This window comes from Argiope bruennichi, chromosome 10 (assembly GCF_947563725.1).
Source record: "Argiope bruennichi chromosome 10, qqArgBrue1.1, whole genome shotgun sequence".
Taxonomy (NCBI): Eukaryota; Metazoa; Arthropoda; class Arachnida; order Araneae; family Araneidae; genus Argiope; species Argiope bruennichi.
Window position 1 is genome coordinate 59,451,401 of NC_079160.1, and position 25,647 is coordinate 59,477,047.

General features: G+C 25.8%; 1 protein-coding gene across 1 annotated transcript in view; it reads right to left on the minus strand.

Moving 5' to 3' along the window:
• The window catches only part of LOC129989165 (visual system homeobox 2-like), a 177,481-nt gene extending 162,052 nt beyond the window's left edge, over nucleotides 1–15,429 (minus strand). The window contains exon 1 of the mRNA XM_056097520.1: nucleotides 14,206–15,429. Within this exon, the coding sequence (XP_055953495.1) occupies nucleotides 14,206–14,614 (409 nt within the window). The 5' untranslated portion in view covers nucleotides 14,615–15,429. The remainder of the gene's footprint in view (nucleotides 1–14,205) is intronic.
• Nucleotides 15,430–25,647: the final 10,218 nt, after the last annotated feature.

Here is a 25,647-nt window from a genome sequence, read left to right on the forward strand (position 1 = left end):
ATGTACTTTCCTTGTTAAAACATAGAATAAGTATAAGTAAGTTCACTAATTTTGTTACTCATTTTTATTGATTTCGTTCTTTAAGTCATTTAGTTTTAAAATCGGCAGAATATTATGCCTAGAAGACATTTCTTAGACTGTGCGTTGCCAATACAAATTTAATAAGTATTGGCATGGTTTATTTGACAGTTATTTAGTTTGCAAAAACTAATTACACATTTTGTTTTTTAGCCTAAGAAAATGATCAATTGTTTTACTTAACCATTTTTTTAACGAAAAAAAAATCGGCTTTTATAATTATAATAACTACTGTTTCCATTAGTTCGTAATTTTAGCTAGAATGGTTTGTATGATGATTATGCATACTATTCTAAATATTATGTGTACATAACTATTGGGTTTATTAAAATAAAATTTAAAAAAAAAGATTCTAACTAATAGTTAAAAATATGAATTACTTAATTAATCTAATATTTGTTAATCTAATATTTGTTAATCTAATATTTGTAATCTAATATTTGTTAATCTAATATTTGTAATCTAATATTTGTTAATCTAATATTTGTAATCTAATATTTGTTAATCTCATTTCATCTTAATTATTAATCTAATATTTGTTTTAATCTAAAAGTAATTAAAGTTTAATTTTTTTTATTAGTCCATTTATTTTGATAATGTTTTAAAATATGATTTCTAATCCCACTTTATTATTTTTCATTTTTATTTTTTGATCGCATTTATATTGATTGATATAAATATATATCAGGAATATGAAAAAGTAAATTTAAAATATAATTTCGAGTTCGAAATTTTAATTATTGATGGGTTAAATTTTATTGCTTAATTAAAAAAAATTTCATTAAAAACACAATTCAAGTTAAATAAGTAATAAGTAAATTACTTTATAATTCAAATACTAAATTATTGAAAATTAATCTTAAAAAGGCAAAGACAAATTGGATTGAAATGAAACGCCCTTTTTTAGATCTTTTAGGAATCAGAGAAATGCTGTTTCCAATTGATAACTCTCCAAACTCATTTTATTGAGTTTCAGTCACCGTTCTTTGAAAAAATGATATGGTTTCACTTTCTTGAAGAAAGTTATATTTAAAAAATATATATACTTTTACATTCTTCATGTAAAGATAATCTGAATCAATTAATAAATAGTCAAGCAATTTGACTAAAAATTCTGTTTTTAAGGTAAAATTAAATATATAAGAATAATTTTAATCTAGTTGTTTGTAATTTGTCTGATGTCGAAGAAAAAAATAGATAAATCAGGATAAAAAATTTTTAAAATAGATTCGAATGTCACAAATGACGCAGCCAATTTTAAAAATCAGGAATACTTCAAATTATTATAATGCGATATTTGCAGCTACCTCTTATGACATCTTTTTAAAATTAAGATGATATTTTGTTTTCCATCGTTTTCAAATTAAGAAAAATTATTCCGATTATCATAGTAAATGAGTATCAGTTTTATCGAGGGTATTTTTAGTTTTTTTTAAGAAACAAAAAATAATACTTTCATGACGAATTATATATTAATAGGAGATAGATTATCTCTTGGCATTTTCTTTCATATTTTTAAAGTATGAAAAGAAATGTCTCAGTTCAGAATTAGTATTTCAGGTAAAGTTGTTTAAAAGTTATTTTTGTATCGTGAATTCGATCTCTATACAAAACCATGTAAAATTTTTATCTCTGTATAAATAGGAAAAAAAATGCTTTTTAACTTATTATCAATTTTATTATTTCGTCATATTTAAAACGTCGTTTCATATAGGACGTCATTTTTCGCCATATTATGAATTCCAAAGACTCTATCCTGGTGAAATATAAAAAAACATCGGCACAGCATAGATAACTGTGCAGCAACAGATTTCTTTAAATATTAGTGTCAATGAAAAAGGATTAAAAAAATTTTATTGCCAGTTTATCACAATTTTCAATATTTCTTACAAATACATGGTACAATATATATATTCCAAATTTTTCATTCAATATTAAAACGCAAACATTTTGCTTCATTCAAACGAACATAACACAAACTTTCGGGAAATGAGTCCATTTTTCATGAATGATTGTATATTTTCTTGAATAATTGAATATTTTTAAACAGTAAGGAGAGGGGGTAACTCTTTTAAGAAATTCAGACTTAATGTTGAAAATTCTATTAACTGCGTATAACTTGCGATTTAAAATTGAATCAGCTTTAATACACTGGAAACCTATAATGCAAAAGTGAATAATGAAGAAAATGCATATTTAGAATTCGTTTCTGTATTGATTCACGCAAAACAGCTTATGTAAATATTATTATTTGGGAGCTATTCCTTTATTGTAAAGTATGTTCAATTGGCAAAATCAATTTTATTAGTAGTTTTCCGTTTATTTTAAAATAATTTTGAAACAATTTGGCTAGATATATTGATTTATTGAGGATTTGAAAATTCATAGGAAAATTCATCATCACTTTTTTTGGTATATTCTTTGTTAATATTTCGAATTAAATAATATGGTAATGATTTTTAATCATAGTTTGCAAATTCAATTTGAAGACTTGAAAATTGAATAATTTTTTTTCTCCACACCAGGATGTAAAAATTCTATAACCTGCCTATATTTTGTATAGTTTTAGATGGTTTTTATTTTATGTAAGATTTTGCATAGCAGCTGCATTTATTATTTAAGTAAGATTTGAATACAAACCAAATAGCATCTTTATTGCTTGCATAATGTTTTTCAATCAGAGTGTCAATCAAAAGATTCTTATTTGAAAAGTTTTTATTCCAAAAAAAAAAATTAATTTCCTTTTAAACTTGAAATCTAAGTGGCATTGAAACTGCTGAATGGTTCTATCTAATTGATTGAACACTCAAGAGAAAAAGACAACACGAAATACAAAAGTATTTATAAAAATAAATTTTCTGAAGTGATAATGTTAATTCGCAATCTTAATAATTAAGGACAGTCACCAATATTCTTGGCTTTTTAAATTCCGAAGCAGATAAATTTTTCTGAAACTCAGTTTCCTTGAAATAAGGATTTCGTGCAACTATCAAAAGTAAATATAAAAATATTTTCTCTAAGAAAAAAACCACAAACATTCATTCTAACATGCAAATCAGATGTTAAAAATATACAGTTTTAATAGAGTCTTACAATTAATACTGAAATTACCTTGTATGTAATTCCTCATTTTGGTTTTGATAAATAAAACGTTTCCTAGCAACCGTTGCTGAGGTTTAAATGTAATGTGTTTTCCTAATAAAGAGTACAAATAAAAGTATTTCACGTTAAAAACAAAAGCTAACTGAACATATAAATGATATTATATTTTTAATTTATTATATGATACTTTTTACAATGGTTTTAGCAACTTAGTATCTAAAAAAACTAAACTGGAATTTTACTGTTTTCTGAACAATACGCAAAAATTGTTTTTGATAATATGATTTTATCTTCAAATTTAATACATAATTTGTAATTTTTAACAGCAGTGATATCAGAATAATTAAATACATATTTCAAATTTAGGAAATATTTTAAAATTTTAGCTGATGCATGAATTTTATCTGAAGTATGAGAGCTGATGTATTTTAGTTTTGTAATTTGAAAACTGTATAATTCGTCATAAAATAGGAAGTTAATCGATAAAAGAAATATTGTGTTTTATCCCTAAAAATATAGCTTCCTGAATTGAAAAAGTAAAAAGAAGTGACAAAAACAACAAATGCCTTGCTAAAATGAATTTCGACTAATAATTGATTACACTTTTAGGAGGAAAATTATAAGAACTGCCGTCGTTTTACAGTAATATTAAACAGCACGCTAGGAAAAAAGTGTATTTTAATTTATTATAAAAGCGTTAATTTAAAAAAAAATCAGATTTAAAAAATATTTTTCATTAGTACTAATTTCTATAAATTTATTTCTAAAAGTAAAATTTTAATATAAATAAATATAGATTATTTAATTTCTATAAGCCAAATTAACTCCAGTAATAAATATTTATAATTTTTTTCATTCTTTTCTCGTTTGTCTTTTAATGGAGATGACAAAATATCGTTCAAACTTAAAAAGGAAAAAAAAATATCTTATTATCTTAAAAATTACAATTATTCTCTATCTTTTTTTTTTTGGCAAGGATATTTCATGAGAATTTTAATTAGTTATAAATTAAGACTTTAAATCAGAATAAATTATATAAAAGTAAATAAACTTTTACATGTATTATGATTTTTTTCGTAATCTGACGATTCTTCAAAAATTATCTAGTAAAAAAAGAAAACCCGCTCCAGTACTATAACAAAATATTTTAAGACCAATTTTTTTTGTTGTTTTGTTTAAGAAATGATTTTAACTCTTTTACTTCAAATAATTAATTAACTAGAATAAATAATATTAACTGGTAATCTAGAATAATAATAATTTATTACTTTATGTCGCATGAGCTCTGTTATTTGGAAAAAAAATACTGAATTGTGTGTTTTGTTAACATTTACTATCTAATGCACAGACTTCAATAAGTATTTCTCAAGCAAAAAATATTGGACCATTAATTAATACATTTTTATAATCGACAAAAAAATAGCAAAATCTAAATTTCAGTTAAGCCAGTTATCATAGTTAAAAATAATACTTTTTCGCTGTACTGAAAAAAAGGCATAAAAAATTCAAAGCTCATCATAATTTGAATTTTAAATATTTCAAATTTAAAATGGCAAATTCTTGATAACAAAATCTCTTTAAAAAATAAACTTATCTAACAGTATTGCAATTATTATGAATTGTATTATTAATTATCACGTATTTATAATTTTACACTCAAGTATTTTGGAATTCTGTGACAGTAAGTTTAAAAAAAAATTGAAAAGAAACATTCCGCCGTTCATTATTCGTGAAAAACATGCTGCAAATAGCATGATTTGTGTAAGAATTCAATTAATAATAATTCGGAATGAAAATTTTTATTTAAATTAATGTTAAGAATACATAAACCACATAAACATTACTATATCTACTGATATTTTAATATCTCTGTGTTTATATCAATATTTTCATCATTTGTCTTTCTGCACTTTTAAAAGAATAATACTTGCTTGTCATCATTTACTTATAGCCATAGTTTTCATATACTTGTTATTCTTTGAAATTTCCCTATTTCCATGAATTATTTATATTTTAAGGTTCTTTATACAATTAAATCGATAAGAAAGGGTCTTTTTTATAGGCTCATCGAATATCTCTATGGAGTTTTAGAATTTAAATCCTCAGCACACTTTTCATCTTAAACTTCATTCGAATAGTCTGAATATCTGTGAAAAAATAAACGCAAACAAAGCTTTGGAACATTAGAATGATGTTGAAAATCGATTATATGCAGTAAAAAAAAGTGCTGACTTATCTTATCTCTATTGTAAAATTATTGAAGTTCGAAATTATCGACAAAGTTAGCGTTTTTATTAATGTTCATATGGTTGGAAAAATTATAAAGGATTCTTTTAATCATTTCTGAATCAGATAGATAAAGATAATTAATTGTTTTTTCTTTCACTATAGATTTTACTGATTTTATACACTGACTCATAAAGGGCAGTAAAGAACAAATTTAAAATCGTAGAACTTTTATGATAAGAGCTATTACTAATTCTTTGAGCAATAAAATGTAATAAAAAATCTGCCTTTTTATTTATCAATCAAATTTAATTGTCAAACATATATTACAGACCTGATTTTATTTATCACTAATTAATGATTGATTTATCTATTTTATTTCTTTAAAAAAATGGAACGATGAAATTTTTTTTAAATGAAGAATTAATTACAAGTGTTAGTTTCAATTTAAAGAATAAAAAGTTAATAGTATATCACTAAAAATATTTACCTAGATTGAAAGTTCTTTCATTCATAAAGTCAGCCCTATACTGAATGCAATGTAAAACGCGCTAAAGTGTTTTTTTTTTTCTTTTTTTTTCTTTTCTATTTAAAAAACCATAAAGTAAGATTTCAAAAATGTAAAATTTCCTGGCTTACTGAAAAGTAAAAAAGGTGCAATTCAAGCATTCGAGTAGTCAACCCAAATATATGAGTAAAAAAATATTACTAAAAAAATTAAAGCTTAAAATTAACTTTTTTTTCTTCTTTTTTTTTACGGAAATTGTTCAGTAGCCTCGCTACAAAAAAGTTTTCTTTCTTTTTTTTTGTTTGTTTTTTAATAATTCAGTTAAGAATTAGAGAAGAAATTTAAAAACTAAAAACTTATAAAGTTATTTCGATTTTATAAAATTTTTAACAATTATGGAAATTATAATTTATTCTATCGTTGAGAAATATTACCCTACTTAGTGAAAAAATATAAAGAAAGACTCTTTATAAAAGTCTTTATGAAATATCTTCGTTGGCGCTTCTCAGATAAAATTCTGTAAAAAAAATTATATGAGAGACTTGAAGATTGAAATAATAGTTACGTTTTAATAACGGTCGTCACAATTGCATCAAGTAACAAATGATGTGATTGGTGACTTGGACAAAATAAATATTGATTTTTTTCTCCTATTTTTAATAAAAGAGAGAACTAACAATTGTAAACATTTTAAAAGAAAATATTAGAAAATTGAAAAAAAAAAAATTGTTCGATTTGTCTTTATTCTTCTCTTTATTTGGAATAAAATAATCGACTGTGCAAGATAAACATTCAAGTTGAGCGGAGGGAACGTTTCTTTCTTACAAACCTCTTTGTGTAAAACAGTGGTAAAATAGTCATAACTATTCCATTGATTCCCTCGATCTTCTTAAATACGCATCGACATGCAATTTTGGATTTGTTTTATTACAGGGTAAAATCCATTTCTGAAATAATAGGAAACCATACCCAAAGAAGTATAATAAAAAAGTCTTTTTTGCATTACTTAAAAAAGAATTTGTTGAGTTTGCAAAATAGTTCGTGATGTAAAAATAATTTCAAATTCATGCCACAAAATGAATTATTCAGTAAATTTTGTCAAACAAAATAATTGAGTTGAAGCTTCAATAAAATAATAATGATAAGCAAATAAATAAAAGTCGCTTTCCTGTGCTTCTTTTTGCAATGAGAGTCAGCTTGTCGTCCATTAAATGGGCTTCATTTTAGGAAACTAGTTTTCGATAAACATTTTTGTTTTATAGTCAGTAATCTTTATTTAACTGTTCATAAAAATAGAGTACTCAAATTTTAATTTCATGTTTCAACTAAGAATTATAATTTTATGACTTCATAAAGAAATATATATGCAACATCTTTAGCAAATCTTTTAAAACTTGAAACAGCAAATTAAATTTAAAACTTAAATTTAATTATATGCATCGAAATGTAACATTTCTGAATGTAATGCTTCATGTAATATTTCTTACAATTTATTTTAAAAAATGGTTTTATTTTCATCTATAAAAAGCGAGTATTTAGAATACTGAAATTCTTTTGAAAATGCTTTTATTGCATATTTTATTCAAATTTTTGTTTACATTCCGAAGGAATATATTTGTCTGTAAAATGTGCTCTGAAGATTAATTTCTAACATTTCGTTAATTGATTTTTAAAAAAGGCATCTTTAAAGTTAAATCTTTTTCGCAAATTGCAGCTAAATATGTTAGTAATAATCCAAATTCAAAATGATGATAATTCAAAAAATTGTATATCGAAATATATATATATATAACATTTTAAGTTTTACATAATCTATACAAAATAATTTTGCTAACACGTGTTTTTTTTATTAATTTAGACATGTTTTTAAATCGAATCTTTCAGGTTCGGAATATTTGATTTGATTTTCCCTTTGACATGAATTTCCTTTTAATATCATGTTAATATATGATCTAAAATTAGAACTTATTTTAGGTAATTACAAACATAGTAATTAAGAATTTTAGACCATTTCAAATTAAATATTATAAACAGAAACTATTTTTATTTCGTAATTATTTTCAATAGTTACCCATTTCTTGCCAGTTATCTTTAATGATTGTAAATAAAAATAATTGGTTCGAAGATTTTACTGCCTTACTTACTACTATGCATATAATTTTAAAGAAGTAATTTTAAAAAAATTCAATCTTTTAATTTAAAAAAATAATTTTAATACTTTAAATGCGAACTGTCTATTTTTAATTTGAATTTACACTGTATAAAAAAATGCTGCATTTATTTATTTATTTATTAATATACTTATTTATTAAAATTATTTTCTGTTTATTAGTGCATTAATTAAAAAATAATAAAGATAAATCTTTACTGTCAATTTTAATTTAAAATTTCATGTTTATTTTTGCTATATTCATTTTCATTTCTAGTTTTTCTTCTCTGATATTTGTGGATGAAGTAAATTACTGTTATATTCAACTCAACTTAGAATGAGTCAAGATCCTTTGAGTTAGGTAAAAATACATTTTAATACTTATAAGCATTGATAGATTTTCCTAAATTTTAGAAAATAAGATAACTTCCTAAAAATATTGATTGAGTAGAATATGTGCGTCCTAAAAATATCCATATATCATTAGAATATCGTATATCGGTGATATGTAAAACAGTTCCAAAAATGATTTATAAGTAAGTAGGTGGATAATTCTGGATATAAAAATAACTCAGTCTCCGTTGTTAAAGGATTCAATCATATTCGAGATCTGCATTAATTACTAACGGTAAGTGGCGTAAAAGTAAAATAGATTCCTAGGTTTGCAACCAACACCAAACATCAATTTACGTAAAGTTAAGTTTTTAAGTTAACTTCTAAGGTGAAAAATGGCAATTTTTACTAAATGCATTTTTTTTTTCGCAAATGGTTCATTAGAGACTTTTCAAATGCACGTATATTCGCTTCCTTGAGTTTATTCAGATACGAATTTCTTACTTAAATAAACCTCCTAACTGGACAAAAAGAAGTAAAAGTCTATTTTCGTTTCTGATTTCGATATTAATTTTCAAATGGATAACTTACTAAATTCAGTATCAGTTCTCTTGGTCAAAAATTGAACATTTTTTATGGAGTAAATTTATCAGAGGTGACAACACGGTAAAAAAATTAATTAAAATATATAACCCAAGGTAATTTGTAATTTCATGTCAGTTCATTTTATTTCATGCTTCTTGTGAAAAGCGGAGAAAATAGCATACGATATGTCAATGTGATTCTTTTATTCATTCCTTTTTTACCTTATACAAATAATGAATGAATAAAACTACTAAAATAATTAGTTCTCGACTGGGTAAGCTAATATAAGAAAATGTTTGTTTTTCTAATGCACTGAAACTTAATATAGTTTCGAGTTCACAAATGTATGGTTAACGGCATCGGCTATGAACTATTTTTAGGATCGGTTCAGAGGTTTTGCATTTCAGAATAATTCAGTATATATAGGGGGAAAACAAACTGCACACATAAAATTGCACTGAAAATAAATTTTCGGCTTATAATATTTCATAAAGTTGTATCTGCTTCTTTTTAATACAACAGTACATTAATACATTTTTAGAATGAAGAATGATTGATATGATATATAAATATATACTAAAAAAATGTTTGGAACCGGTGCAATGGTCTTGCTCTTCATAAAAATTCAATACTCATGAGCAGCAAATTTGTTTTTAATTTAGTAAAACAATGATGGAAAACGTTTGAAATATACATGATTGGATTGTTTCTTCTTCATTTTCCTGACAGAAATTTAAAGTTATTGAATTAACTATTAAATAATCTGAATACTAAGCCACGTATAAATTTTAAATTGCATTCTTAAACATTTACATTATATTCTAATGTAGTTATGTATGTGAAGACATAAAAGGTATTCTGTATGTAAATAATTTTACAAAAGATAGTTAAACATCATAAAATTCTTTATTTTAATAAGTTCTTTTATGTTCAAGAAAGTGACACGAGAAAATTCCAGAAAATAATCAAATGGAAATTGTCCTCAGATTTTTCCATTTTGTTATTAATTCATTTAAAACTAGAAAGCAAGATCAAATGATATTAAATTATCCTTCGTCATGTTACAATTAGCATATTTAATTATTTGCATATTTTTGAACGTACGGAAGAACTAGAAGAGCTTTATGGTGTTAATCATTAAAATGTACGGTGAAAAATTAATTTAAATGTAAACCTGTATTTAGTCATTTAAATTCTTTAAACTTGTATTGGAACAAAACAAGTTTATAAAACTTGTATTGTTTCTATTTGTTTTTTAGGAATCTTTTAAAAATGCATGTTTGTGAAACGGATACATTTAACTGATTTAAGATATTTGAATTAAAAAATATCACTGTTAATATGTAGATTTCAAACAAATAGCATTTATTATTGTAAAAATATTTAAACTAAAAGAAACGTTTAAAATTTTGTGGTATATTATTCAAATGAAACATATATTATTCCAAACATTCATAGTTTATCTTTTCGAAACTATTCAATATATTTGTAGCAAGAATTTAGTAAATTGCTAAGAAACGAACGGCGTGTAGAGGATTAGCATTCTATACTCGATGAAACGCGATAAAAATGGAATAAAAAGAAGGAAGCAAGAGCTATTTAATTTATAAAATAGAGTAAACGATTTATGTTAATTGAAAATTCAATAAAATAATGTCACAAGAAAGATACACTTTTTAAAAAGTTTGTATTATAATTATTATTTGTATTCATTACATCACGTGATCTTTTCATTGATATTTCTGAGCATATAATATGATTCGATGCATGATTGGAGCTCAAATATTCTGGGAACTCTTAAATGAATTCAAAAGGCAACGCATTCCCAAAGAAGAAAGTCCGAAAAGCGATTAAGTTTTTAAATTTCTTATTTTCTGCCATGGCTTTCCTTATTAATCGCCAATGGATTGAATTCAATAAAATTGTTAATTAAGCCTAAGTATATTGAAGCATTGTTTGTAATTCATTAATTTTCTTTTTAGCTAAGACTTTAAAGTAGATTTTAATTATTGAAATTAATTAATGCTTGATAAACATCAGATATAACAAAACTATGAATTAACGATAATTATTACATTACCTTATCTACAATATAAAAGCATAAGGATCATTTTTTGACATAATATACATAGACAATTTTGTTCATTTAAAAAATAAGACTTTTAACTAAAAATAAATTAAGCAGACTAAATATATAGCATCAATCTCTCTAATAATCGAACTGTTATTTGTTTGTAATAAGCTTTACTTGTAATACTACAAGTAAATATCCTTATCTTAATCTTAAAATCCTTATCTTAATCTTAAAATCCTTATCTTAATCTTAAAAATCCTTATCTTAATATTAATTAATCTCAAACTTTTTATCTTAGTCTTAATTACTTACAAATTTAAATTCTAAATTTTAATAAAAGAAATCTTATTAATCACAGTGCTGATAAAGTATAATGCTTTGATTCTTATGCGACAATATTTTTTTGGACGAAGTATTCACATTTTATACAGTACATATCAAGTTCGTTGTCACATTTTTAAAGTATATTCACAGTACATTTCGTTCGTTTGATGCTTGCAGTCAAATGAAAAGCGAAAATCAAACTGTGTCTGTTAAATTAGTGTATTATCAGAGGATGTTTGTACCAGAAGAATTGCATACTTTTTTAATAAATTGATTAATTGATTTTTTGTGATCATAATAAAAACCGAAATATGGAAATGCATATTTAAAAACAAAAGAAAAGGTTACGCGGTTAATAATTTGTTGGTCAGTTGTACTGGTTAGATATGTTAGTCGATCAATCTGCTACAATTATTAATTAAGAAATTTTGATACTTCAAAAATAGTGCGATTTTAATACTTCAAAAATAGTGCACGTTATGATAGTTAACCTTCATATTAATTAATAAGTTGCAATATTCATAATCAAATCTGCAAATTTTTGCTAAAAGTTTTGGCAACATTTATAAGATTTAAGCATATATTTGCATACTTTTGTCTTCTAATTTTCATACTGATTTACATACTTCTTCTTTTCTATTAGAAATGATTCCAAAGAAAACAAATTTTTACATACATATTTTTTGGATATATTGCATAGCTAAAAAGAGAGAAAAGCGGTACTGTTTCAAGCTAAGCAATAATTTTTACTTTATATTACTATATTATTTTGCTCACTTCAAAGTTAGTTTCAAAGCATTTTTATTCATAGATATATTCAAATAAATATTCTCTTTATTTTTTTGCATAACCAAATAGAGAAAAGAAAAACATTCAAAATATACTTGATTTTCTGAGAAAAAAAAAATCTTATTTAAACTAATTATAACTTTTAACTAAGAATATTCGCTTTTAAACTAAACAAAATTGAACTCTTATTTCAATAATGCAATTTCTTTCAAAAACAGATTAATAATGGAAGAGCAGAATGATAATTTTATCAAGCATTAAAAATTAAATAGAATATTTCAATCAATTTATTTATTCGATATTTCATGTGGTGAGTTGATTCTCTGATGAACAACACATATGTACAGCAACGATTAGATTTTCATTTCAATTTTTATATATTTTATAATTTTATCAAAATTAATAGAAACATATTTATATCATATCCATATAATTTTCCTATTAAAAACAGTTTTTTTTTCTTGTGATTTTAAATCACGTTTTTCATAAGTTTATTTTAGAAGTACATCTAAAAAGTACTATATAACAGAATTTGTGAAAATCTTCTCTAAAAAAAAAAATCTAGCAAAATGTTTGTTTTCACATTTCTGTAGTTATAATAAAATTATTTTTCAAATATATGATAAAGAAGGAAATAAAATTGTGTGCTTCTTACACACGTAAATATAAAGTAATTGATTGATGATGCACTTGAGCATTAGCCAATAACATCACCATCATTTTGTATGTATATAATACGGTATATGCATGTATTCAAATTATTTCAGTATAGATACCTTACAATCGGTAGCTAAAAGTAAAATAGACCGAGAAAGTTTGTTTATTTTCCATTTTTAATAAAAAAGTATCACAAACATTTCTCTATTTCTTTCTATTATGAATTTTTAAAAATCAAATGTTTTAATAATAAGGAAGAGTGTGTGTTAAAAAAATTAAATAAAAATATCAATATTAATTATTTTGCCAAAATTATTAAAATTGAAGGTTACACAATCAATTAAGATCAATATATTTTTCAACGCAAAAATAAATATTTCATTGATAAAACAAACATATTTTGTTAAAATGCAATCTTTAAATTCATAAAAAAAATAGACAAACATTTGAGCTAATGCTTAATATTTTTAAATCATATTGCCGGAATAAGAAAAAAACTTAACATCAAAAACTTACTATCTGTTTTTGAGATACATCATTCAAAATTTTATTTAATTATTTAAATATTTTAGATTGACAACTATGTGAATTTTCATCTACCAAGTTTTGTCTTGTAATATAAAGTGAAGTTCAAACGCTTTTAACGTCTTCGTGGTATATAAAAACAAGCGTGTTATTTATACGAAACATGGGGAATTTTGATTCTTGAAAATAACAAACTTGCATAGATCAAGAAACGTTCATTCGATTACAATCATGGAAAAACAGATTGGATGTTTCTCTTTCAGTGTCATACATATGACTTGAAATCATTTTTCCGTGTTAGAACCTCAGTTATAAAAATACTGCGTGTCAAACAATTCTGTAAAAGTTAAAGCTGAATAACTTCGAATAGAGAACATAAATAATTGCTCATTATATATTTTAAATGAGCTATTAACGCTGCAAATAAATAAAATAAACACAAATTTCATATTTAAGATCCCTAGCATATAATAAGCATAGCATAACAAAATTAAAACCTGATAGTCTTTTATTTTTAAGAACTGTCTGGTAGTTACAAAATCTCAACATCACGAAAAAACTTAAAATCAGAATACTGGAATTATTTACTCTCATCACAAAATAAAACATGAATACAAAATTTGGCAGTGCATTTTTTAAATTAATTCCATATATTTTAAATAAAAAAAAGGTACAAAATGCATGGTTAATTCATCAGAATATAAAACAATTAAAAATAATTTAATCTTAAAAAGATAAATAACTAAATCCAGGTGTACATTAGCGTTATTTTACAAACTGGTTCATTCCCTTATACGGCCTTAACATAACGTAAACAATCTAAATCAATACAACCAATAAAAAAATATAACTTACCGCCTCCGTCTGTCCTTGTGTGGTGTGGTTGTGGCGGTCCCTGGTCGAAACCCATCATGGGCATTGGAGGGGCGCCCATGCCGTGCATGCTGGGCATGAAGGCCGGGCCGAAGTACATGCGGCTCGGGTCGGGAAAGCATTGGGCCGCCGAGGGCTGGTGGGGCCGCGGCTGATACGGGGACGCGTGCCCCACTGTTGAGGGGCCCGCGGGCGATGGCGAGCTCGTTTCGCTGTTCCCAAGCCCCAGAAGTTCCTGGATTGCAAAGGGCGACCGCTGGTGGGACGCGGTCGATTGCGCGGGTGGGCGGGTGTTGTTGTTGGGCAGCATGGACAGGTGGGGATGATGTCCGAGGGAGCTCCCCGATCGATTGTGGGGGTCCCCATGCAGAAGATTCATGACGGATACCATGAGACGGCCGTAGGGTTTGTTGTAGGAGCTACTGCCTGCTCCTAAATTGCCGCCGTACTCCAGTGCTTGAGTCAAAAGGAGGGGCTCCCCCTTTATTTAGAAAGGACAAAGGCCCTTTTCGTAGCTGTCAAAGTCCGCTGACGATAAATCAGTGGCTGCTGTTTGATGTTTTACGGATACTGTTGAAGTACTTCGCCATGGTTTAGTTGGTCAGCTTAAGATTGCTTGCTTCATTCTAGGAAATCTGGAGTCAACTGCCGTAGCTATGCTCTGGTCGAAAATGAATACAAATAGAAGTTTATACTATCAGAAATATCTTAAAGTCTGTTTTCTGGTGGTAGCGAGGACACCACTTCTGAAAAGCATCAAACTTTCACAACAGTACTTCATAAAAGAATTCAACCATAGCTAATCTTTTGAGAAATTTGTACTTTTATCTTAAGCAAATTTCAACAAGATATAGATTTCTAAATTTGTATTTTGTCCTTCTTTCTATCGATGGCACAACACGGAATCAGATGATCAAGTTCTTGAGAGCAGTTCTGCAAACAAAAGCTATCCCCACTTGTGGCAAAAGAGCTAGTTCTTTTCGCTGACAAAATTAGTTGGGAATCATCTTCAACATCCGGAGTCCAGGCTTCGAATGAAATTAGTTCTTTGAGAGGTTAAACATCACAGGGGGGGATGACGTCTTCTAAGAAGGGGGGGACTCAGAAAACATCGAAAAGCTGAAGGGGGGAGGAAGAGGCCAATCCGTCAAGTAAAAGAAATCGTATACCCCGCAGGAAGCCGAAAGAAGTACCACTGCCACGTTAGCACCCTCGTGTTGGTTTCGTGGGGTTCTGTTTCTCCACTACAGATGGCCACCCCACTTGGACGTGCCTCCTCCATGTGACGTCATCCTCTACCCAATGGTGATACCGCTCAGAGGCGGAGCAAGCGTTTGATTGACAGAGAGAACGTGGGAAAGGGAAAAAAGAAGCGTGGAGGGTTTACCAACGAGGTGGTTATGGATGGAGTCGGTATTTTGGCAGAGGAACGATTGCAGTACGGACGGACAGGGTCTGAAGAGCGGTGCAAAAGGTGAGTGTGATTGGCTGGCTTAGTGGCTTTGTTATCCAATCCGATGGCCAGGGGGGAGGGTCCACGTGCTTGTAATATTATTATGACGAAGAAGGATTCCCTCGAGGGGTTGATAGAAGACCACGCGAATTCGAACTCTATTCTGTAGAGATTTAATTTTTTGGAAACGTTTTTGTTTTGCTTGAGTAAGATAGATCTTTTTTTGACCATCTGTAGGGCTAAAGGCGTGACACTGCTTTTTTCAAATCTTTCAGATTTTGGAAATTTTTTTCCATGCTTTATCTTGATTCTATGCACTATAACTATATTACTGCATCAGGAAATTAGATCGAATTGTATTTTATAATATTTCACTTTTAATTCAGAATTTCTTTTTAAAAAACTAAAAAGAAGACCATTTTATATTAACAATGAAATATTTTAAATTAACGTGTCCAAATTTTAATGGAAGCACACATTTCTTTTAGATATTATGATATAATATAACAATGCAAACTGAAATATTTTAAAATAATATGTCCAACGTTTAATGGAAACACACATTTCTTTTTAGATGTTATGATATAAACAAATAAAAAAAATTAAATAGAAAATACATTTTGGCTGAAAATTATGGAACTGATAGAAATTAAAGATTAAAAATTTAATACAACATTATTTTTATAGCAAAGTTTTAATCCAATATTATTTATCTCGAAAATTTCAAGTTCAGCATTTTTTTAAAAAAACTTTAAGTTTCATTTTTTCAGCAAATTGCTTGTCTTATTGGTCATAATAAAATTTAAAAGCTTTTATGATTTAATATATTCTAACATATTTGTAACGATATATCAAAAAATATAACACTTATTGTAAGCCGAATAATTTAGAATAAAAATTAAATAGTAAAGATTTTTTTTTACAATCTATATAAAATTTGATTAAATATATATTGTTATATTCCCTAATATTCATCCACAAGTGCGTCTAATTTACATGCTCTTATGAAATTTCTTATAAATATATCTTTTTTGTAAAAAATACATTTTTCCAAAATAACGATTAAATGTTAATTCATATTAAAAATAAATAAATACCTTTGGTAATTAGCTAATTTTTGTTATCTATTTGTTGAAATACTGAATAAAGCACTGATAGAAGAAAAATATTTAATAACTTCGAAACAAATATCTGCATTAAAGTTATTTGGTCCCAGAAACAAATTATTTTAATTTATTTTTATTTTCAAGCGATAAAAATGAATTTTATTGAATGGATACAAAAGCTGCTCTTTGCTCCAGCTAATTGATTACGCATATTGTTCAAAATGTTAATTATTATTTGTTTACACTATTTTAAACTGCAAGAAAAAAATCATTTATGATATGATTTATTGCTAAAAACTGCTCAGTATGATTAAAATATGAATTACTAAATTACCAAATAGTTTGATACACGATAAAATACAACAAATATTTATTTTTGCGATTTTGTTCATGTGCGTTTTAATTCTGTATCATATTTTTCATATTTAATATAGCTAAAATTATTATTATTATTTTGCTTGTCTTTCAAAGCAGAATAACATAAATTTTCAATTCAGGAAAATTCTTGCATCAAATGTATTATTTATAAATTGGAGATTTTTTTTTTTTTTTTTTTTTTTGTAATCAACAAATCATAATCGTTGGATGGAAACTGGATATTAATTTGTACTGTTAAAATTTTAGAATGCTAGAAGCAATCAAAATTTTAAAATTTCGAAATTTAGAATAATTTATAGTAAGTATTAGAAAGGGAGGGTACTTAGTTTTGCTTAATTAACTACGCTGCAATGTTAATATTCAGTTTTATAAAATTGTTTCATTTTAAAGCCTATTTTATCTTATGAATCTACAATATGATATCTTATGAACCTACGAAACAAATATTTAATTTATGAATCTCCCTGCATGGCAATCTAATTCAATTACATAAATATGGATCTAAAACGAAACGATGAATCTATTTTGAACAAAAGTAAACAAATGGAGATGTAAAAAAAGCAGATTATTTATTATAGGTTATTTAAGAAAACAGATTTTTTTTCAGATTATTTATTAATATTTTCAGAGCAGATGATTGAATTGTAATTTCCCCAAGATGCTTTATATTTTGAAAGTTGGCAGTACGATAAATCCTCCCAGGTATACAAAAATTCTAAAATAGCTAATATTTTATAGGATGTCTCTGTCATATTTTGCAGCAAACTCTGTGAATTTTACTAGAAATGATGCCTTAATTGGTTTATTTTTATTGCTGGTATGATGTATTTTTATAATATTTCAGATATTTTACCAACTGACTCTTACATTTATTGATATTTTTTTTAATTTTTATTTATTTATTTATTTTTGGATCATGAGCAAAATATATGGGAAAAGAGCGATCTTATGACTCGTAATTATTTCAAATCTTTCATATATGTTTTCATAATTGTCGTAATTTGGCTCTTGCCAATTTTTGTTTCAGTTTCAGAATTTATCATTATCCAATCCCTTGCTTAGTTCTTAAAAGAAATCATACTTTTTGGTAAGGAATAATGGAAGTTAAAAATCGCACAATTGATTTAGAAATAGACCATAAAAGGGTCTGGCCAAATTTCACGTATCTACCGTCCATTTTTCTTCTGACAGACATGCAGACAAATGCATTTGCAATTATGTAGGAAAATTTTAATGCACTAAGATTTGAATTAGAATTTCAATCAATTTTATTACTTTCTCTTTGAAAATGTCACTATTTTTTACCTAAATTTAAAAGATAAATTTAATCTGACCTTCAAACATGAAAACTTCTTTCAACTAAAGAAAGATCAAAGTGTCGAGAAATATAGTTAAACCATAATATTCCTTTGAAAATGAAATAATATATTTGTGATTTTCAGATATGAGAAGAGAATCTCTTTTAATTTACGAACTGTAATTCAGAATTCTGAAGAGTTTATATTTAACCGGAAAAAAAATTTACGTTGTGCTTAAAAATAAATAATACTAATTGCATGCATTCATCCATTTTTGAGGGTACTATTTCATTTTTGTTTAAGGATTCAGTGGACGTTCAATACAAAGTGTCTTGAAGTTTATCTCCCTATTTTTCTGAAATTTTCATAATAATTTTATTAGATTATTTATATGTCCTAAAAATATGCAGCATATCGCATTGGCTACTTTTTGATATTTCTATACGATGAAATGAGTTTAGTTTTGTCAAGTTAAAGTACTTTTTTTTTTAAGTTAAACGAGAGTTACTTGGGAACAGATCTCATCTTTTCGAATCTAGGTCAGATGACGAGGACGATACTTTAGCTAACGTTCTACTTTCCACATTTTCCAATCACATCAGCGGAACTTCGGCGGATTTAGAGTGCACAAAGCCCGAATATGCAGCGTTTGCTCCGTGGAAAAGGGTCTCGAAAAGAAGGCCTGAAAGCCGAGATTCTGTCATGAGATTTTTACAACACTTTGGGTATGAAATTAATATAATACATTAAGATATAGCAAAAATTAAAATTGTTCCATGTTTGTTAAAATATAAAGTAAAACTTTTATATAATTTTTTAAACATAGATTTTAGCTCTGTATAATATTTTCCACTTTTAACATCACTCAAATTAGAATTTTTATTTCGAATATAAAATTTCCAATTTTTTTTAAATATTAGTAAAAATTATTTTAATAAATATACGCGAGTAAAAGAAAGAAAGAAAATAATTTATTTAATAAAATTTCTATCAAAATTTACTTATATAACATAGGGCATGTTTTGCAAGTTTGTAATTAAAAATTTGATGAGAGTGAAATATTTTAAAATATAGATAATATCATGCATGTTCATTTTATGAAAATATTAAAACTATATGGTTAAAATGTCTGTATAACAGTCCATAATATTAATGAAGCGAATAAGCATATATATGAAAATAATATTCTCTTACGAATTTTATTTTTAATTACTCGAATTTACTCGTATTTTATGTTAATAAAGGATAAAAATTATTTTAAAAAATCACAATCTACTCTATTTATTCATATTTCAATGCCTATTCAGCCCTTCAACATCAATATACTTTGATTCTGATTTTTCGAACTTTGAACAATCACTTTTAAATCATAACTTCATTATTTCACTCTTAAATTGTAAAAAGGGAATACTTTGATATTTAATTTGTCGGAAAGGCATTTATAAATTTTAAAAGCTGGAATTTCTAAATGATCCATGTATATTAGAGTACTTTTTCAGACCTTTTGATGCATAACTTAATTGCACGGTGACAGAGATAAAAACCATGAGTTATGAAAGACTTCAATCTTCAGAACATGCATACAGCTGAAAGTGGAATGGCAAAATGGTGTTCTAAATTTTTTAAAAATTAGCTTAATAAATTTTTGAATTATATTTTTAAAAGTTAAAAAAAGTACCATGTTCCTTAAGTCAATATTATTAATATGCTAATTATATTAATATGAATAATTAAAAACAGGTCATGTAATCTAATTACCAATATCTCTCTAAACTATTTTTATCAAATCTGGTATTTTTTTTTTAATTTCAAACTTGGGAATTATTAATTGATAACCGAGGATAATTTCGCAAAATAATATTTTAAAATTGAAAAAAAAAATATTTTTGCAATGTTATTGTTGTATTTTACACTAATTGTAATATTTTTAAAAAATATAATCAAACAATATAAGAACATTTTTCAACTTTTGTACAGACAGATTTCATAAAAATGCGATTATTTATTTATTTTATTGATGGAAATTTCAAAGTTATTTCAATTCTTCCTTTAACTACAATGAACACACTTTTTTTTTAATCATTAGAATTAATTTTTTAAAAATATTTTATTAAATTTGTGAATTTCATTTCATTTTTTAGCACATTTAAAAGTTTATTTACGAATCGAAAGATTTTATTGTTTTCAATTAAAATAGTCATTTAATGTTTTATATAACAAACAAAAAGAAGAAGAATGATGTGGATAAAATCTATAATCCACATCATTTTTACTATTATGCTAAATATTTTTCCTAGGGTTTTAACAACATTAGTGTTAACCAAGATAGAAAATTTGGCTTATTTTTTAAAAATCTTGTAGTTTTTTAATTTCAAAATTTTTAAAAATTTGAATTTTTTTTAGTACCAAACCATTTACTTTGACGAATATAAATTTATTGATGAAATGTGTAAAAAATATTTACACATTTCTCCCAGGAATAATATTGTTTGTTCTGAAATAAAAGAATTAATGTATATCTAAATTATCAGCTGTTCTATAGTAGTTCCTTATATTCAATTTAATTAGATTTTTATGAAAAGAAAAAAAAAACAAAAAAACAAGGAGATATTTTTGAAAAGATAGAAAAGAATAAGCTAAGAATCGAAATCAAATATTAGTTATATACTTCAAAAATATATAAATAGATTCCTAGATTAGATATGATGTAGCAAAAATATATTTCGTTTCTTTCCTTAGTGTCATAAAAAATTCAGTCCCAAATTTTGCTATTACATCATTTGTTTAATTTTAAGTTAATCTAAATCTGCAGCTCGTTAAGGATTCGTTGCTTAAACATCTGACATTCATTAAGAATTCGTTACATAAATATGTAATATCTTTTTCAGAATTTGAAATTCTGATATATTAGAGAAGAGAGAAAATATATGTTTATTATATCTTAAACCTTTTTTAAAATTTCATTTTTTTACGAAATTATTTTAAAGAATTTATATAGATTTATCCAAATATTAGATGCTTTTGCCGATCAGCTGGTTCGCCTTGATTAATAATAGTTAAAAGTTTTAATTAAAAATAAAATTGAATAGATATTAATAATAAATTATATATATTATCCATTTTAATAACACAATTTTAATATTAATATTATTAAAAACAAATTAAATATAAATATTTAATAAAAATTTTAATTAAATATTTATATAAGATATTAAATTAAATATATACATGTACAATATGGTTTTAATAGTTTCTTCAGTAAAATATGTTTAAAATTTAGTATTCAGGTAGCAAAATAATTTTAAGCTTCGCTTCAATTCACATGATTTTGCTAATTTTACAATGCATTTCCCTCTTTTTTATTTTTTTAATTAATTCATTTATTTTTTGACAGTTCCTCTAAAATGTGTAAAAATTGAATACACATTGCTTTTTTAAGCCAATTGACAAATGTAATGTAACCTAATTTCTAATAAAAACAATGCAAAATTTGGCACTTTTCTTCATTTTAATAATATTTTAAATATAAATTAAATTGTTTTACAGATTCTTTTCAAATTAAATAAACAAATCGCTAATTTAAATCCGATTTCCCAATTAGGATTTGAGTGCAGGACAGAAAATTAATTTTACTATTTCACGCATTTCCTTATTCTTTTATACTAATATTGGATTATATATATATTTGCAAACTTAGTCATGACTTTTATCAAAACCAAATTTCTTTCAGAATTCATATGTTTTTGTATAATAATCGTAATATGTTTCGTAATTTTAATGGGTTGTATGCTGTAAATAGATCCATTGTTAAAAATCTATGGCGAAACGCAAAGAGTAAGGAATAATAAATGCTAATATTAATATTCAAAACATTAAAATTTTTGTAGTAGAGATTTGAAATACGCACACACATACTAAAATCTTATTTTATGGTTGTTAATAAATGACCATCTTTTGTACGCAGCATATGGCTTCCACCATTGGTGCGAATGTTTACATTTCAGCCAGTTCTTGCATATCATGAGTAAAGCAACTCTTTTCTCTGATCATTGGTTATATATTAGAAAGGCTAATTGGCAAAGGATGGGCCCTAGAAGTAAATTTATATCAGGATTTGTCTTTACTATTCATCAAATGTTTCACCTTATTTTTCTTCTTGGGTAAGCTGTCAACGATATCTCTTTAGAATCATTTTATGTGGGTGCAGTTAAGGTAGAGGAACGAGGATGTTTTCTCTCTCTCTCTGTATATATATATATAATATAAAGAGACTATGCAAGTGAGAAAAAAAATTTTTGTAAAGAAATCTCGATTTCCGTACAATGAAGTTCAAAATGTTTCAAAAATTGAAACTAGATCAGATAATAGTTACTCAAAAAAGGAATGTTATAAAAAATTGAAGAAATATCCGAAATATCCAATGGGCAATGATAGCTATAGAAAAATGTTACTATAAATAACAATCAAAAATTATTTTTATTTAAGTATTGTATGTCTAGGCGTATTCTATAGGCACTATAAAAATTTTACTATAAGAATCCAAAATTATCTTTCACTTAAAAGATTTGCTAATGAATATTTTTCATCTGCTACTTCCTTATCCGAAGAAAATCCTGTTCATTCCATCTTAAAATTCATAAAGGATAATTTTTCAAACTATGCCAGTTTTATTGCCCAGATAATTTTTCTTGAATTATACAATATTTTTATTTTTTGAACTTCAGAATTACAGCACCGATAGTTTTTGCATAACTAAATGCATTTAGCATTTTTATTCGGCAAACTGGCATTGCTGATAAAGTAATTGAGCTGTGTATTTAATTTCCGTTCAAGGGGAATAACAAATACATATATGTATATATTTGTTTACACACACACACACACACACACACACACACACACACACACACACACACACACACACACACACACACACACACACACACACACACACACGAGTGCCTATGTGTTTGTGTGTGTGCTGACTTACTGGCTTACCGGTGTTATTGGTTCAATTTAGTTTCTATTAACTCGTTTAGAAATATTATCATGTTCATGATTCCCTTAAATTGTCAAACGTGTTAAAGGGTGTTATTTTAATTGGCTTAAATTTGTTTGCTTCATTGTGTACATGAGTCTTTCGAATGGAGACTAATCCCATGCCATCACCACTCTATTAAAAACATAAATGTGTGGTTCGTCTATTTTCTAAATTTTTCAGTATCGTAACGTCATTTTCTTATTCGTCTTGAAAGCTACACAGATATTAAACAGAATCCTTCTTCGCGAGCTTTCAAAAAAGAGAAAAAAAACAGCCGATTAAATATTTGAGGAAAGAATTAAAAAAGCAGTTTGAATTTCAAAGCGATAATCTAATATATTGCTGGAAATCGGACCGAAAAACATTTTTTTAAAAAATGGCCAAACTACAGGGAAAATCTGCATGGATTTTAAATCAGTACTATTAAAAAAACATTTTTTTTAAATCTATACTATATAAAATGTATTTGTGTACAATTGGTTTGATTAATTAATTAAAAATTTTAAAAATATCTCCGAAATATACACATTTTCTTTATCCAAGTTATGTATGTTCCAAATTTCATAGCTGTAGGTCAAATGATCCGGCCTGTAAAGCGTCAACTCAAACACTGACAAAAACAGACACACGCACATACATCTTTATTATTAATGGTGATATACTTCACATATTAATTCTTTCAGTACTGATGGCCGATATTATGTCAAAACCTAAAAGGAAAAAAGATATAATCATATAGAGTCTAATGTAACAATTACTCTTCGCTTTATGATCATTCGAACTTATGACTACTGAAAGTAAGTTTGAAACCTTAAATTTAAATCTCAAAATAAAATATTATTGCATTTTTGCTTACAGCTGTATGGAATACTTTTGACAGATTCTTAACATTATTTACAATAATTATGAGTCCATTAAATGAGTCTTTGTGATTCATGTACAGTTCTTATGACTCATTTAAATGAAAGTAACATTTAAAAATATAAATCCGACTTACAAATAATATAACTTGCTGCCTATTAGTTGAAACAGAATTCCAGAAAGTATCTATGCATTCACAAATAAAAGTGTATACATATGCATACAGAAACAACGATTTAATTTCATGGTATTGAGTCCCTATTAGTGGAGCTAAAACTAGTAGTATTTTAGGAGTTAAATTTTTAAGAAAGAGAAACTATTTAGAAGATGTGTTTTTTTGATACCTAGGAATTAAATCTTATTTTGTTTTCAACTCAATAATTTAAAGATAAATTGAATTTTATTTTTCGATAATAAAGTTTAAGAGTTATATGTTAAGCAGTTATTCTTTAATGTAGACATAGTAAATACTTTTATATTCCCGAGAAGAGGAGGATAAATGAAACTACATGTTTAACAAATATTTATTTTCAGTTTAAATGCGATAAATTTAAAAGCTATCAAATATGTCATTCAACATGTATGAGATAAAAACGCTCTACAGGGCAGGTCATGGAATCTACAGCTACCAAATTGGACATAGTTACTTCTTGAATAGTTGATGCTTAAAAAGAAAAGAGTTTTCACATTTTCATTTTAAAATAAATCGAAATTTAAATGTTTTTCCCAATAACTTCGGCAAATGCTATTGCACAAAAAATGTACTTATTTAATTTTAAAATTGAAAAAAAAAAACATTTCTAGTTTTTCATTATGATATATTTATTGATATTTATTTTATTTCAATACAATTTTTATTTTTAATACTTTAAAAAATATTTTAAGTACGTTCTACATCAACACTTTCCATCGTTTTAATAACCACACATATGTGTTAAACGAAATTAAGTATATTTTTTGTATTGTATATTTGTATTTTGTATTTATTGTATTTTGCATACTGAATGCTATCAATGCTAAAATTAAACATAAGAATAAATGTAAAGGGACGAATCAGATCTGAAATATTGCCTTTTCCCAACAAAATTAAACTGAATAGTAAATTAATATTTACAATAATATTGCCTTTCTAATTAATGTCCAAAAATAAACCTAATTATTTGATGGTGTGTAACATACCCTCAAAATTATTTCATTCACTATGTACTGAAGAAGACAGAAAAATGAAGAAAAGTCGATTTCCTAATAAACATATTAAGCATTTATAAGAGGCATGAACGGAAGATT